Below are 17,875 nucleotides of genomic sequence, written 5' to 3' on the forward strand. Positions count from 1 at the left end.
GATTCTCGTTTTAATGAAGGAGAAATACATTTATATCATGGCCAAGAGGAGAATGTGGTGCTGTTATGGACACGTGCTTGTGCCAGTTACCTACCACATTATGTTCAACAGCCTTCTCCAAATTAAGTGAAAAAGAAGAAGGGAAGAAAATAGATGTATGAGTGAGAAAAACAGAGGGGCGTCCAGGTCTCGAAATTTCTCCTTCCTTGGAGAATACAAAAGGAGGACTTGGCATGGGGACCAGTTTTGCCTAGATGAAGTTTCGTACTGATCTCTTCTGCTTAGGTAGGAACAGTGAAAAGTGGTAACATATACTACACAGTTGTCATAGCAACAGCAATACTCTCTGAGCTCTTGGAGTCAATAGGGAAGAAATCACGTGCCTTGCCCAGGTCCTGCCCAGGCAACTGGTTGAGAGGCCAGGGGCTAAGCCCTGGCCTCCCTCCTGCCAAGCAGAGCTTCTTCCATCCAGGACGGCGTTACAGGAGTTACATCACAGGTCCTGGGTACAACACCTGCTATTCTGGGTTCCTTCTAGGCCCCTTGAGGGCTGAGGGGAGGGTCCTGGATTTGACAAGCTCTGCTCGTGGACACCACATTCTAAAGTGAGAGCCACAGGCTGAAACTGTGTGGAGTGCACGCCGGTGCCACTGTCATCTGCTTGGAACACAGACTGTGGACATCCAAGGCCTGCATGAGTGTGCTGAAGTCGCCCCGATGGCCAGGCCGTGCGTCCCAGCCCCATCCCTTCAGCCATGCAGCCCTGACCCTACCTCGTTGATGGCCAGCTGCTCGCCGCCCCCTCCAGGGTGGCTGTAGTGGTGGCTGGAGCTGTGCACGTCATCGTACGGGTCTTCCTCACTGCCCGCCTCGTCCGCACGGAGCGCCGTGTCCAGAGCTCCATCAGGGAGGGCTGGAAGGACAGAGAGAGCAGCTGCTGAGGAGGAGCGAGGGAGGGGACACGCGGAGAAGGAGACGAGCCTTTCCGGGATAAACGCTCCTTCTGTAAGAGGAGGGAGAGGGTCTGGGGGCCAGGTGCTCACACCATTCTTGCTGCAGAGACACAGTCTGGTTGAAAAAGTGCACTGGTCGACTTTCACACGTCACTGTAAATCACCTACCATTCAGTCCCCACCAGCTCCGTAAACAAGGACACACAACTATGCGCCGTGGCATGACACTCGAGTCCCCTCCCGCTGAATTCAATTCAAAACCACTTACCAATGTGTCAGGTATACATAGTATACTTTACCGTACCTCATACATGGCATAAGGCCCTTAAAAATGCTAACAACTTCTTATTAAACATATATATAATCTCTCCAAAGAAATATACAGTATATACATGCAAATATTGTTTGAAAATTAATAAAATGAACACCTGTGGTACTTATCATCCTGTTTTAGAAAATACCAGAATCTTAGAATTCAACCTCCTGTATATCCTACTCCAATCCCATTCCCCTCTCTCTCCTTTAGAGATATCCAATATTTCAAGCTTTTTATAAATTATACCCAGGCTGTCTTTGTTTTAGCATTTATTTCTGTTGAGTTTTGCACGGTTTGACCTCATGTAAATGGAACCATCCAGTAACTTTTCTTCTCTGATTGACTTTTTTACTCAACAGCTCATGTAGTTGTGATGATTCAGTCTCCCTGATGCACAGTCTTGCATTTTGTATTTGCAGTTTTGCAGGCACACTGCACTGCTGCAGAACATCGGGTGTTTCCCATGCTGTTGCTGGTACAAATGATGGTGCTGCAGACACATCCACGTGCCGCCTGAGCATAGGTCGCAGACTTTCTCCCAGTGTTTCCCAACCTCTTTTTCGTTATTGCCCCCGCCCAAAGAGCCTTTTATACATTGTTTTCCTATTGACCCCAATGAAATTTTAGTACCACGAATATACTGTATATTTTAAAGTCCTATTGCTCTTTGGAGGATCACAAACCATTGTAATACCTAAGATTTTCGCCCTCTTGGATGAAACCATTACCCGTGGGGTGAATTCACGCTCCTGGGTATAGACACCTAGGTATGGCATCCCTGGGTCCCGGGTATGCCAAACTGTCCCCTAAGCTATCTTACCAACTTAGACTTCAGACAGTGTGTATGAATGTTTCCAACTCTACATCCTCCCAACTCTTGGGATGGGCATTGTCAGACAGTTTCATTTTTGACAGGCCGATAGGTATGAAATGGGATCTTAGTGTAGTTTTAATTTAAAATTCCTGCTTACTAATGTGTTGAACATCTTATCTTCTATGTTTATGGATTATCTATATTTCCTTTAATGTGAAGTGTCTGTCTATTGAGTTGTTTATCTTTAATATAATCATTAATGTAAAAATATATTTCTATGTATGTATGGTTTATATACATACACTTTCCCCCTCTATTCTGGATACCCATCTGTGCCACAAGTATCATCTCCCTGTTTGTGGCGTGTCGTCTCTTTTTTTAAATTTTTTAAAAATTTTATTTTATTTTTGGCTGCGTTGTTGGGTCTTCATTGCTGTGCACGGGCTTTCTCTAGTTGCAGCGAGCGGGGGCTACTCTTCATTGCAGTGCGTGGTCTTCTCATTGCAGTGACTTCTCTTGTTGCAGAGCACGGGCTCTAGGTGCGTGGGCTCAGTAGTTGTGGCGTGTGGGCTCAGTAGTGGTGGCTCATGGGCTCTAGAGTGCAGGCTCAGTAGTTGTGGTGCATGGGCTTAGTTGCTCTGTGGCATGTGGGATCTTCCCGGACCAGGGCTCGAACCCATTTCCCCTGCATTAGCAGGCAGATTCTTAACCACTGTGTCACCAGGGAAGCCCATGTGTCTTGTCTCTTTAAGGTGCTCTTGGTGAACAGAAGTTCCAAATTTTATTTTATTTTATTTACTTATATTTTGGCCATGCCATGTGGCTTGTGGGATCTTAGTTCCCCAACCACAGATCGAACCCAGGTCCTCGGCAGTGAAAGCACGGAGTCCTAACCACTGGACTGCCAGGGAATTCCCAAGAAGTTCTTAATTTTAATAGACAAATTTATCAATTTTATCACATATGGTTTATTTTTTATTTTTAATTTTTAAAATAAATTTATTTATTTATTTATTTTTGGCTGTGTTGGGTCTTCGTTGTTGTGTGCGGGCTTTCTCTAGTTGCAGCGAGCAGGGGCTACTCTTCGTTGCGGTGCGTGGGCTTCTCATTGTGGTGGCTTCTCTTGTTGTGGAGCACGGGCTTTAGGCACACAGGCTTCAGTAGTTGTGGCACGTGGGCTCAATAGTTGTGGCTTGGGGGCTCTACAGCTCAGGCTCAGTAGTTGTGGCACACAGGCTTAGTTGCTCCGTGGCATGTGGGATCTTCCCAGGCCAGGGCTCGAACCTGTGTCCCTTGCATTGGCAGGCAGGTTCTTAACCACTGCGCCACCAGGGAAGCCCTCATGTATGGTTTATATTTTTTGTTTTTAGGAAATTCTTTTCTACCTTAAGGTTATAAAGATATTCTCCTTTTGTGTCTTACAGGGTTTTTTTGACATTTACGTTTTTAATGCACTTGGAAATGATTTTTGTGTTATCGTGTGTGGTTGGAATCTGTAATACTGTGATTTATAATAAGAAATATATGTTTGATGTTCAACCCGTCCCTGGCACAGAGCTCCTACAACCCTTGGAATTTCCTGGGATGAGAGTGACAAAGGTGTCTTCTGTTATGTTAATGATGGGCGTCCCCTGAACTGACCTGGGAAACCCTGTGTCTGGGCCTGGGAGCCAAGTGGTCTGAGCCCAGCTTGGGAGCAGGAGCTAAGAGCCTTCTCCGGACACAGAGTCAGGAGTCCCAAGGAACCCTCATAATTTTTATTTCATTTATGTTTTTAAACTGTTTTATTATGGAAACTTTCAAATGTGTACAAAGGGAGAGATAACAGTATAATGAACCTTGTACACCCATCACCCAGCTTCAACAGTTCTCAACAAGTGGGCAGTTTTGTTTCATCATCTATATCTCCTCCCCACTAGATCCAAGGCATGACATAATTTCATCTGTAAATACTGTAGTATATGTTTCTAAGTAAGATGAGGACTCTTTTTTCTTTTTAAATTAAACAGCTTTTCTTATTTATTTATTTATTTAAATTAAAACAATTTTTTTTGGCTACATTGGGTCTTTGTTGCTGCGTGTGGACTTTCTCTAATCGTGGCGAGCGGGGGCTACTCTCTGTTGCAGTGCGCAGGCTTCTCGTTATGGTGGCTTCTCTTGTTGTGGAGCACGGGCTCTAGGTGTGTGGGCTTCAGTAGCTGTGGCTCGCGGGCTCTAGAGCGCAGGCTCAGTAGTTGTGGCACACAGGATTAGTTGCTCCGCAGCATGTGGGATCTTCCTGGACCAGGGATCAAACCCATGTCCCCTGAATTGGCAGGCGGATTCTTTAACCACTGCGTCACCAGGGAAGTCCCAAGATGAGGACTCTTTTTTAAAAAAGTGTAACCATAGCACATATCTAAAACAGACTATAGTCTATCGAAAGTTGCCTGTCATACCTTTTCCTCTAAGGCATTAAAAAATCTTTTTATTTTGAAATAACTACAGTATAGGGTATTGTGACTCTACTGCAGAGAGGTCCTGTGTCCCCTTCACCTAGTTTTCCCCAATGATTACATTTCATATGACTCTAGGAAACTGCCCTTGGTACAAGACATGTAAATGGTTCTATGTCATTTTATCACCTGTGTAGATTTGTGTAACCTCCACGGCAATCAGTATGTAAGCTTTTGAGGTTGACTTTTTTCACTCAGGCAAATGCCCTTGAGATCCACCCAAGTGGTTGCTTGTATTTTTACTTCATTCCTTTTTATTGCTTACTAGTACTCCATGCAATAAATGTGCATATTTTTTTAAACATTCACCCATTGAAGGACATCCGTGTGGTTTCCAATTTTAGGCTGTTACAAATAAAGCTACTAGGAACTTTTATGTACAGTTTTTTGGGTGGACATAAGTTTTCATTTCTCTGGGATAAATGTGATTGCCCAGGAGTGCAATTGCTGAGTCATATGACAGTTGAATGTTTAGTTTTTTAAGAAACTGCCAAACTATTTTCCAGAGTGGATGGCCATTTTACATTTGCACCACAATGTATGAAAGACTCAGTTTCTCAGCACCCTTACCAGCATCTGGTATTGTCGCTATTTTATACTTTAGACATTCTGATAGGTGTATAATTATATTGCATCTTGGTCTTAATTTGCATTTCCCAAAAGGCAGGTGCTGTGGAATATGTTTTCATGTGCCTATTTGCCATTCATTTATCTTCTCTGGTGAGGTATTTCTTCATGTTTTTTGCCTATTTTCTATTTCTATTGTTTATTGTTTTAATGTTGAGATTTGAAAGTTCTGTATATATTCTAGATATGAGTCCTCTGTCAGATATGTGATTTGCATGTATTGCCTCTCAGTCTGTTGCTTATCTTTTCATCCTCTTCACAAGGATTTTCACAGAGCAAAATTTTAAATTTTAATGAAGTTCAATTTATCAAATTTTCCTTTTATGGGTGATGCTTTTGGAGTCACATCTAAGAACTCTTCACCAAATCTTAGTTCCAAAAGATTTTCATTTATGTTTTTTCCTCTAAAACCTTTATAATTTGACCTTTTACTCTTAAACCTATGATTCATTTTGACGTTTTTTATATAAAATGTGAGATTTAGGTCAAGGTTCATTTTTATTGCCTATGGATGTCCAGTTGTTCCAGCACTATTTCTAAAAAAAACCTATCTTTCCTCTACTGAATTGCTTCTGTACTTTTGTCAAAATCAGTTAGCCAAGTGGGGACATTACTATCAATTTTACAGAAATAAAAAGAATTATAAAAAAATACTATCAACTGAACTGTTATACACCAACAAATTAGATAAACTAGATTATATGAGTAAATTCTTAGAAAAACACATGTACTAAAACTGACTCAAGAAGAAATAGAAAATCTGAATAGACCTATAATACCAGGGAAATTGAATCACAAACTTCCCAATAGAGAAAAGCCCAAGATTTGATGGCTTCACTAGTGAATTCTACCAAATATTTAAATAACAATATTAATCTTTCTCATAGCTTCCAAAATACTGAAGAGGAAGAAATACTTCCTAACTCATTAAAGCCAGACAAAACACTATAAAAAAAGAAAACTGAAGACAAATATCTTTCATAAATATACATGCAAAAATTCTAAACAAAGGATTAGTAAACAAGTAAACTACTAGTAAACTGAATTCAACAGCATATTAAAAGGATTATATATCTTGACTGATTAGGATTTATTTCTGGAATACAAGAATGGTTCAACATATGAAAATCATTCAATGTAATATACAACAGTAATAGAATGAAGGGAAAAAACCCTACATGATCATCTCAATTGATGCAGAGAGAGCATTGACAAAATTCGACACTATTTCATGATAAAAACACACAAACTAGGAATAGAAGGGAATGTCCCCAATATGATAAAGGCCATATATGAAAAACTCACAGCTAACATCATACTTAATGGTGAGAAACTGAAATTTTTTTCCTTGAGATTAGGGAAAAGACAAGGATGCCTGCTTTCACTGCTTCTATTCAACACAGTATTGGAAGTTCTGGCCAATTAGGCAAGAAAAAGAAATAAAAGTCATCCAACTTGGAAAGGAAAAAGTAAAATTATTTCTGTTTGTAGATGACACAATCTTATATGTAGAAAACTCTAAAGATCCACAATAGATTGTTAGAGTTTTTAAATAAATCCAGCAAAGTTGGGGGATATAAATCAACACACAAAAATCAGTTTTATTTCTATATACTTGCAATGAACAATTTGAAAACAAAAATATTTTATATTCCACTACAGTAGCATTGAAAATAATAAAATACTTAGGAATAACTTTAACCAAGGAGGCAAAAGATTTGTACACTGAAAATTACAACACTGCTGAAAGATATAAAAAGAAAACCTAAATAAATGGAAAGACATCCCATGTTCATGGGTCAATAGATTTAATATTGTTAAGATGACAATAATACTCAAAGCAATCTACAGATTCAATGCAATCCCTATCAAAATTCCAATGGCATTTTTACAGAAATAGAAAAACTTATTCTAAAATTCATATGGAATCTCAAGGAACCCTGAATATTCAAAATTATCTTGAAAAAACTAAGCTGGAGGGCTCACATTACCTGACTTCAAAACTTACTACAAAGCCACAGTTATCAAAACAGTGTGATACTGGCACAAGGATAGACATATATTCTATTGGTCTAATAGAATAAAATAGAGACCCCAGAAGTAAACCCTCACATGAATGGTCAGTTGATTTTTGACAAAGGTGCCAAGATAGTCAGTGGGGGAAAAGACAGTCTTTTCAATAAATAGTGTTGGGAAACTGGATATCCACATGCAAAATAATGAAGTTAGAGCCTTACCTAATGCCGTATACAAAAACTAACTCAGAGTGGATCAAAGACCTAAACATAAGAGCTAAAACTGTAAGACTCTTTGAAGAAAACAGGGGAAAGGTTTTATGACATTGAATGTGGAAATTATTTCTTGTATATGACACCAAAAGCACAGGCAACAAAAGAAAAAAAAATAGCTACTACGTCAAAATCTTAAAGTTTTGTGCATCATAGGATACTTTCAAGAAAATGAAAAGGTAGCCCACCAAATGAGAGAAAATATTTGTAAATCATATATCCGATAAGGGACTAATATCTAGAAATATATAAAGAACTCCTACAATTCAAGAACAACAGCAACTACAACAAACTCATTAAAAAATGGGCAAATGTCTTGGGTAGACATTTCTTCAAAAAGATATACAAGGCAGCTGCTGTGGAAAAGAGTTTGGCAGGTCCTCAAAAAGCAAAACATAAAATTACCATATGATCTAGCAATTACACTTCTAGGTATGTACCCAAAAGAACTGAAATCAGGGACTCAAACAGATATTAGTACACCAATGTTCATGGCAGCATTACTCATAATAGCCAAAAGGTGGAAATAACCCAAATGTCCATCAAACAGATAAATGGAAAAACAAAATGTGGTATTTACATACAATGAAATATTATTCAGTCATAAAAAGGAATGATGTTCTGATACACACTACAACATGGATGAACCTTGAAAATACTATGCTAAGTGAAATGAGCCAGATACTAAAAGACACATATTGTATGATCCCATTTATATAAGGTACCTAGAATAGGCAAATTCTTAGGGACAGAAAATAGATTAGTGGTTACCAAGGGCTGTAGGGAGAGGGGAACAGGAAGTTATTGCTTAATGGTTACAGAGTTTCCGTTTGGAGTGATGAAAAATTTGGCCATATATAGTGGTGATGGTTGCATACATTGTGAAAATAATGCCACTGAATTATACATATAAAATGGCAAATTTTAAAACACATTTTATCACAATTTTAAAAATTAATAACATACAAAAAAAATTTGCATTTGGTACTTTACATGGATGAGTTGTATGGTATGTGGTTTATATCTCAAAAAAGCTGTTTTAAAAATTGTTCGGTTATACTTGTTTGGCACTATTTCTGGATTCTCTATTTTGATCCATTAATTTACTTGTTCTTCTCCAATATCACACAATCTTGTTTTCTATAGTTGTATAATAATTCTTGAAATTTGGTGCAGTGGTTCCTCTTTATTCCTCTTTTTTAGAACTATTTTAGCTATTCTTGTTCCTTTGTCTTTCTCTGTAAATATTAGAATAATCTTGTCTATAGTTACAAAAAAACCTTGCTGGGATTTTGGTAGAAATTGTGTCAAACCCATGTATTGATTTGGAGGTAACTGACATCTTTACTCTGTTGCGTCCTCCAATCTGTGGAATATCTCTCCATACTTAGATCTTTGATTTCTTTCAGTGCTGCATTATTTTAAAGCAAATCCCAGACATCTTATAATTTAATCTGTAAATACTATATAGTATATGTCTTAAGAGATACAGAGTCTGTCTCTCTGCCACACCTTCTTCTAGGAGAATTTAAAAATCAATCATCTCTTTGAGGGAATAAAACAGATTCCTTGTAAGAGTTACTACTTTTCTTGGCTCTCTCTTAGCCAGTCCCAGTTGAGGTCTCAGCAGCTCACAAAATGGTTGCTTATCTAGCAAACCTGCAGCCTGGGAGGAAAGGAAAGCAAGTTTCAACATGAGTCTGCCAATATTTTTATCATCATCTAATAACTAGCTTCCAGCACAGGGTCTGGGACAGAGGGGGTGTTTGCGTAAAGGAAGGAAATAGGAGACCGTTCACAGGAGTGTGGGTGGAGGTTGCAGGACTGCAGTCAGGACACCCAGGCCCAGTGCTGGTCTGCAAATGGCCAGGGGGCAGAGCCAGTCCTCTGTCCTCCGAGATGCGCTCAAACTGCTTTCTTACAAGCAAGGCCCTTGGAAGGTTCACGTGCAGTTAACATACGCGAAAGCATTAAAGGGTGTGGTCCTGTGCTCCGCAAGCATCTTCGGGTGAATAAATGAATGAGCGCAACACGGCCAGGCCAACACAAAATCAGTCTTGATTTTGGATATTTAATTTTTACGTAGGAAGACAAGCCAGCTGTCTGATCCATTATGAGATTCTAATAATTTAGAACTTTTAGACAGCAACACAGCTAAGAATTCTGGATTCTAGACAAAAGATCGGCAAGGGCCCCTTTACCTCTGATGAACAGCACCCAAACAATCTTCTGTCTCCACTTAAAAGGAAAAGCAGTGGTCCTTCCAGTGAGGAGAGAATGCCCCAGGGGTGTCTACTCTGTGCTGCCCTAGAGCCCTGTAGAAGAGTGGTTCTCAAAGTGGGTCCCTAGACCAGCAGTATCCCTTGGGAACTTGGCAGAGACGCAGTTTCTTGCCCCTCCCCAGACCTGCTGAATCAGAAACTCCGGGCTGGGCCCAGCAGGCTGTGTGACTTCAGGTGACCTGGTGCAGAGCTCAAAGCCTGAGACCCACTGTTCTCAGTCAAGAGCCCTTAACAAAGTGATTTGCTAACTCCCAGGAAATTCTGCTCCAGCACAGTCAGGGCAGACGGTCTTTGGGGTGGCCGCAGGGCCCCTTTAGGGAACTCTAAAGAGCCTGGCATACAGTCTCAGAGTTGAACCAGGAATGCCAGAACATTGGGGTGTCTGGAGAGGTGTCAGCAGCTTTGGCTGCTCCCCCAGCACCCACTGGCCAGGGGCTTCCATTTATCACATCTCTGCACTTGTTTGTTCCTTTCTGAATTCACTGAAAAGTGTTCAGTGCCTATTGTGTTTGTGCCACTGGACACACACGGGGTTCTGAGGACACAGTGTGAATAAGACAGACACACCCCTGCTCCCGTGGAGATGAGAGTCCGGCAGGAATAGGGGTAAACAGTGATGAAGCGGCGAGCACAGGAGCCCCTGCCCAAGGGTGTGAGGTCTTGGCCACCCTGTGCTGGGGGTGACCTGGGGGGGAGAAGAGGGGCTGCAGAAGGGTGAAGAGTGTTCCAGGCAACGGAGACAGCATCAGTCCCCAGACGCAAGTGGGATGTTGTTCAAGGACACGGAAGAGTCCCAGAGATCCAGCAATAGAGAAGGAGGAAGGGACAGCAGAGGCGAGGTCTGACGGCACTTCCTGGGAAGGACAGTTGGTGCAGGGAGTGCTGTCCTAGGCAGCCCCGTGCTGAGTCACCAGAGTAAGTGCTCAGGCCTCAGCCTCACGGGCTTCTCACCACATCCTAGTGACACGAACAAAGAAGGCTAAACTGTGTGCCGCATTCTGTAGGTGAGGAAGCTGGGGCCCAGAGAGCTAAAGCTCCTTTCCCCAGATCACCCAGATCTCTGGGCTGTTTTCACCAGACTGAGTCTGTTTAAATTCTCTTCTCTCCTGTATGAAGGGATCCTGCTGATGGTGAGTCAGACGAGGGCGGTACAGTCTGTGTTTGCTGCTGGGGGAGCAGGCAGCCCAGGCGGCGTCCATTCATTCGTTACTAACCCACTTGCTGTCCTGCACCGCCTCCCAGCTGGATCAGACACAGAGCCGCTTCTCGCACTGCACTGACATCCTGGTCTGGGAGCAGCAAAGCTGGCCCAGGATGGAGAGGGAGTGGGTCCCCAGGGCCCCCCACGCCAGGCTGTCCTCCCCACGTGACTGCTCTCTCCTCATGTGCCCTTGTCTGCTCTGCTGCCTCTGCTCAGCTGCTGGCGTCTGCCTTCCACTCTAAATCCTGTCCAGCTTTCAGGTTAAACAAAAAAGTTTGTTGCTGTTGTTGTTGTTTTGATAGACTTTACTTTTTATTTTTATTTTTTTCACTTTTCTTTTTTTGGCCCAGAGGCATGCGGGATCTTAGTTCCCCGACCAGGGATCGAACCCAGGCCCCCTGCAGTGGAAGCATGGATTCCTAACCACTGGACCTCCAGGGAATTCCCTAGATTTTACTTTTTAGAACTGTTTTAGATTTATAGAATAATTGGGCAGACAGTACGAAGAATTCCCATACACCCCACACCAGTTTCTCTTATTAAAATCTTACATTGATAGGGTACATTACTCAGAATTAATGGACCAATATTGATACATTATTATTATTAATTAAAGTCCATACTTTTCTCAGTTTTTCCTTAATATCCTTAATATCCAGGATCCCATATCACATTTAGTGATCTCCTCAGCTCAAGATTTTTGATTTAGGTCGCACAAAGCCTTGCTTTTGCATGCTTCTGAATGCTTTTTCATTCAGTAAACAAAACTTCACGACATCTATAGCACCAAATCTGAATCCCCTCTGCACCTCAAGGCTTACTCAGGGTTTTCTCACAGGAAAGACTCTGACCTTCTTTCGTCCTCCCCAGCCTCCCTGTTCTCTTACTGATGAGAGTAAAATAACTTTTACTGGGAATTTACAGTGTACCGCCTACTAACATATCAGATTCAAGCCTACATGTGAAATACGTATTATTAGACACATTACACAGATAAAGACTTGGGGCTCACAGAGGTTAAGACACTTGCTAAGGTCTCACAGGCAGCTAGCAGCAGAGGCAGGATTAAAACTTGCCCAAATGCCCACACTCTTCCCTGCCCCTCTCTAGGGCCTCCGAACTGTCCGGCCTCCATGAGCACACAGCTGCTTGTTTCCCCGTGACCTTCTCTCCCATGAGAGAGAAGGTCACGGGGAAACATGTGCTGCATGTGGCTGTTTGCTACCATGGTTCCCTATTATTCAAAGAATTAGGGACCTCCCTGGTGGTCCAGTAGCTAAAACACCGTGCTTCCACTGCAGGGGGCATGGGTTCGATCCCTGGTCGGGGAACTAAGATCCCACATGCCGCGTGGCGTGGCCAGAAAATAGGAAGAAGAAAAAAAAAAGAAACAAAGAAACAAAGAATTAAGTTCCAGGGAAATCAGTCAAGTAGGCCTTCATGTAGAAAAGATGCTTTCTGGTTATAATTATCAATACTTCAAAAAGCAATTACATTAAAAATATGTCATGTCATCCTTAGCAGTAAGTGAAACATGATTTTTGATACATGGCTATTTTATGTTAGACAAATGTGAAGTGGAAAATTTAGGTAATAACTTTGATTTTTTAATTTAACATAATGAGCTCCCAATATAATATTCTAGATCATAGATTTTTGTAATACAAATCCAAAGAAGGCAATGTTTTTACCAAATTACAAGTTTTGGTAAATCAATACAATATAATATAATGAAATTATGTCACATAATACTTTAATGAAAAAATTCATTTTCACCTCAGTACTGTGCAATGCAATAAAGTCATATCATGCATTACTTTAATAATAATTTTACTGCAAAAAATTAAACATCATGATTGTTCATGGTAGATTTAGCTGAGCAGTTATTTTTAACAAATTAAGCTTTTAAAAGCTTTTTAAAAAATGATACAGTTTCCTACTTTTAGTGTGTAAGCTGCTTAAGTTAAATGCAACAGGACAATCTTATGTCTCTGCCCAAACATTTGAAGAATTAATGCCAACCCTTCTCAAACTCTTCCAAAAAACTGAAGAAGGAACACTTCCAATCTCACTTTATGAGTCCATAACTCTCCTGATACCAAAACCAGACAAAGACAACTTTTTCTGACAAGAAAACTACAGACCAATATCCCTGATGAACATTGATGCAAAAATCCTCAACAAAATACAACACATTAAAAGGATCATACACCATGATCAAGTAGGATTTATCCCTGGGATGCAAAGATGATTCAACGTGTGATCATCAATTAATGTGAAATAACACATTAACAGAATAAAGGATGAAAATCACATGATCATCTCAACAGATGCAGAAAAAGTGTTTGACAAAATTCAACATCCTTTTCATGATTAAAAAATCTCAATAAACAAGTAATAAAAGGAAAGTACCACAACATAATAAAGGCCACGTATGAAAATTCCACAGCTAACATCATACTCAATGGTGAAAAACTTAAAGCTTTCCCTCTAAGATCAGGAACAAGACAAGGATGTCCACTCTCACTACTTCTATTCAGCACAGTACTGGAAATCCCAACCAAAGCAATAAGGGGAAAAAAAGATGTCCAAATTGGGAAGGAAGTAAAATTGTCCCTGTTTGCAAATGACATGATCTCATATACAGAAAACTCCGAATATTCCATAAAACAACTGTTAGAAGTAATAAACGAATTCGGTAAAATTTCAGGATATGAAATCAATGTACAAAAATCAGTTGTGTTTCGATACACTAACAAAGACTTTCTGAAAAGGAAATTAGGAAAGCAATCCCATTTACAATAGCACCAAAAAAGAATAAAATACTTAGGAATAAGCTTAACTAAGGCGGTAAAAGACTTGTCTACTCAAAACTGTAAAATATTGAAGAGAGAAATAAAAGAAGACACAAATGGAAAGATATCCTGTGTTCATGGATTGGAAGATTTAATATTATTGAAATATCCATCCTACCCAAAGTGATCTACAGATTCAATGCAATCTCTATCAAAATCCATAAGGCATTTTGTTTTACAGAAATAATAAAAAAAAAAAAACCTCTGCAATTCATATGGAAGCACAAAAGACCACAAATAGCCAAATCAGTTCTGAGAAAGGACAGACATCCTGATTTAAATATATTATGAAGTTATTCAAACAATATAGTACTGGCATAAAGACAGACATATAGACCAATGGAACAGAATAGAGAACCCAGAAATAAACCCACACATATATGGTCAGTTAACTTACAACAAAGGAGCCAAGAATATACAATGGGGGAAAGATAGTCTCCTCAATAAATGGTATTGGGAAAACTAGATATCCACATAAAAAAGAAGAATGAAATTGGACATTTATCTTATACCTTAAAACAAAAATCAACTTGAAATGTCTTAAATGTAAGACCTGAAACTGTAAAACTCCTAGAAGAAAACATAGGGGAAAAGCTTCATGATATTTGTCTTGGCTATGATTTCATGGATATGACACCAAAAGAACAGGCAACAAAACCAAAAATAAACACATGGGACTACATCAAACTAAAAAGCTTTTGCACAGAAAAGAAACAATCAACAGGGTGAAAAGGTAATCTATGGAATGGGAGAAAATATTTGCAGACCACATATCTGATAAGGGGTTAATCTCCAAAATATATAAGGAACTCCTACAACTCAATGCCAAAAAACCGAACAACTCAATTAAAAAATTGGCTAAGGACTTAAATAGGTATTTTTCAAAAAAAGACGTACAAATGGCCAACAGGTATATGAAAAAAATGCTCAAAGTCTCTAATCATCAGGGAAATGCAAATCAAAACCACAGTGAGATAGTACCTCACACCTGTCAGGATGGCTATAATAAAACAAACAAACCAACCAACCCAAAAGAGGATGAGAGGAGAGGATGTGGAGAAATTGGAACTCTTGCACACTCTTGGTGGGAATGCAAAATGCTGTAGCTGCTGTGGAAAACAGGATGGAGGGTCCTCAAAAAATAGAAAATAGAACTACCCTATGATCTAGCAACCCCACTTCTGAATATTTATCCAAAAGAATTGAAATCAGGATCTCAAAAAGGTATTAGCAGTCCCATGTTCATAGCAGCACTGTTCACAATAGCCAAGATGTGGAAACAACTTAAATGTCCAGCAGCAGATGAATGAATAAAGAAAATGTGGTATATACATACAATGAAATACTATTCAATCTTAAAAAAGAATAAAATTTTGCAATATGTAACGACTTGAGGACATTATGCTAAGTGAAATAAGCCAGTCACAGAAAGACAAATGCTGCATAATTCCACTTATAAGAGGTATCTAGAATCAACTCATAGAATCAAAGAGTGGAATGTAGTTGCCAGTGACCAGGAGGAGGGGCAAATGGGAGTTACTAATAAATGGGCATAAAGTTCCAGTTAAGCAAGATGAGTAAACTCTAGAGATCTGTGTACAGCATTGAACCTATAGTCAAAAACAATGTAATATACACTTAAAATTTTGTTAAGAGGGTATACCTCATGTTAAATGTTCTTAACCACAATAAAATAAAATTAAAAATAAAATTGTCTTTGCCTTATTGTGAGGTTGTCCTTAAATGAGGTAAGCATGTGAAGCTTTAATGTTTACTTCATGCAGGTTGAGCTTGCCAACACCAGTTTCAAGTTAAGTAACTTTTCAAATGTTGTTACATCTTCACATGCACAGTGGAACCCTAAATGTTAGCTGGTCTTTACATCTAACCTCATTCTTCTTGACCTTTTTGCTTGGAAGATCTGAACTTCTCTTCAGCTTAGATCCAACGTTCATGCAGCCTTTATTTAGCCTGTTATTTAAAAAATCCTGCCTAATATATAGTCACACCTTTTTAAAAAAATGTATTTATTTATTTGGCTGTGTTGGGTCTTAGTTGCAGCACGCAGGATCTTTCATTGTGGCACAGGGGCTTCTCTTTAGTTGTGGCATGCAGGCTCCAGAGCACATGGGCTCAGTAGTTGCGGCGTGTGAGCTCTCCAGTTGTGGCGCACAGTCTCCAGAACATGCGGGCTCAGTAGTTGCGGTGTGCAGGTTTGTTGCCCTGTGGCATGTGGGATCTTAGTTCCCCAATCAGGGGTCAAACCTGTGTTCCCTGAATTGGAAGGCAGATTCTTAACCACTGGACCACCAAGGAAGTCCCCGACACCTTTTAAATAACAAATATAAATAAACATATTGCAAGACTGGAGAGACCTGAGGGAATTTGTGGTCTACACTAATCTTCATGATCATTTCTCCATAAATGCTGCTGTGGGTGTCTTATGCTCTTTCCTTCAGAGGTGCAAAAATTCTTCAATTTTAGCATTTAATATTTGAAGATATTGTATTTGTCATAAGTCCCAAGTAATTGCTGAGGTAATTCCTTTCACAGTGTTTATGGTTTTTTGAGTCAGAATAGTTTTTCCTGGATCTTGAAGATGTACTATGTATATAAGCCTCTCATATTCTACATGTAAATGAAACATTAGTAGACTTCATTTCTACTGTTCTGTCCACAGAATCAACTGCAGAATGTTCTTGCAATATGTCTTGATTCATGCTGTATGAATATGTGATTTCGCAACAGAAGGCCTTTCCCCCTCTGTGCTCTGAAGCCTATGGCTGTGTAACTGTCAGTGTGAGCTATCTGCGGTTGGCCACAACCCCTCTGGGTTCACATTTGGGTATTTGGACATTTTGGTGCTGCAGTCATTGTAATGGCTTGCCTTAAGTGGTTGAAGATGTGCTCTGGAGCTGGCATCCTGCTCGGTTAGGCAGTGCCAGATGACACAAAGCAGCACCTGCCCTGCCCCAGCTGGCTGGGCCCTGCCTCAGGTGGCTTTGGTCCTGGTGCTGAAAACTCACTTGAATTCTCCAGCTTGGCGATTTCTCTTCAACTCCTGGCTCACAGTTCCAACCACCTGCTTGCTCTTCTGCCTAGAGGCCTGACAGGCATCTCAAAGTTCGTATGACCTAAGCAGAACTGCCTCTCAATAGTCCACAACCGTGCTCTTCAGTTGCTCAAACTCAAACATACTACAAAAGAAAACTATCAAACCACAGAAGGAAAAACAAAGAAAGGAACAAAGAAAGAAGAAACACAAAATCAACTGGAAAACAAGGTTTAAAATTTCAATAAAATCATACTTATCAATAATTACCTTAAATGTCAATGGACCAAATGTTTCATCCAATCAAAAGACATAGAGTGGCAAACTGGATAATAAAATAAGAATCTACAATATACTGCCTATAAGAAACCCACTTTAGGGTGAAGGACACACATAGATTTAAAGTGAGGGAATGGAAAAAGATATTTCACGCTAATGGAAATGATAAGAAAGTGGCAGTAGCAATACTCATATCAGACAACATAGACTTTAAAATAAAGGCCATAAAGAAAGATAAAGAAGAACACTATATAATGACAAAAGAATCAACACATGAAAAGGATATTACACTCAACACATATGCACCCAGTTTAAGTGATACAAATGAACTTGTTTACAAAGCAGAAACAGACTCACAGACATAGAAAACAAACTTATGGTTACCAAAAGGAAAAGGGGGGAGGGACAAATTAGGAATTTGGGACTAGCAGATACAAACTACTATACATAAAATAGATTAAAAAGACAAGGTCTTACTGTATAGCACAGGGAACTATATTCAATATTTTGTAATAAACTATAATGGAAAAGAATATGAAAAAGAATAAGAAATATATATATATACACAACTTAATCACTTTGCTGTACACCAGAAACTAACACAATACTGTAAATCAACTATAGTTCAACAAAAAATAAATATATGCACCCAATATAGGAGTACATGAATACATAAAACAAATACTAACAAACATAAAGGAAGAAATTGATGA

At 39.7% G+C, this 17,875-nt stretch overlaps 1 protein-coding gene across 1 annotated transcript in view; it reads right to left on the bottom strand.

Moving 5' to 3' along the window:
- ARHGEF4 (Rho guanine nucleotide exchange factor 4) overlaps nucleotides 1-17,875 on the bottom strand; it is a 125,202-nt gene that overhangs the window by 19,410 nt on the left and 87,917 nt on the right. The window contains 1 exon segment of the mRNA XM_068545337.1: nucleotides 774-913. Within this exon segment, the coding sequence (XP_068401438.1) occupies nucleotides 774-913 (140 nt within the window).

This window comes from Eschrichtius robustus, chromosome 5 (genome assembly GCF_028021215.1).
Source record: "Eschrichtius robustus isolate mEscRob2 chromosome 5, mEscRob2.pri, whole genome shotgun sequence".
Lineage (NCBI taxonomy): Eukaryota > Metazoa > Chordata > Mammalia > Artiodactyla > Eschrichtiidae > Eschrichtius > Eschrichtius robustus.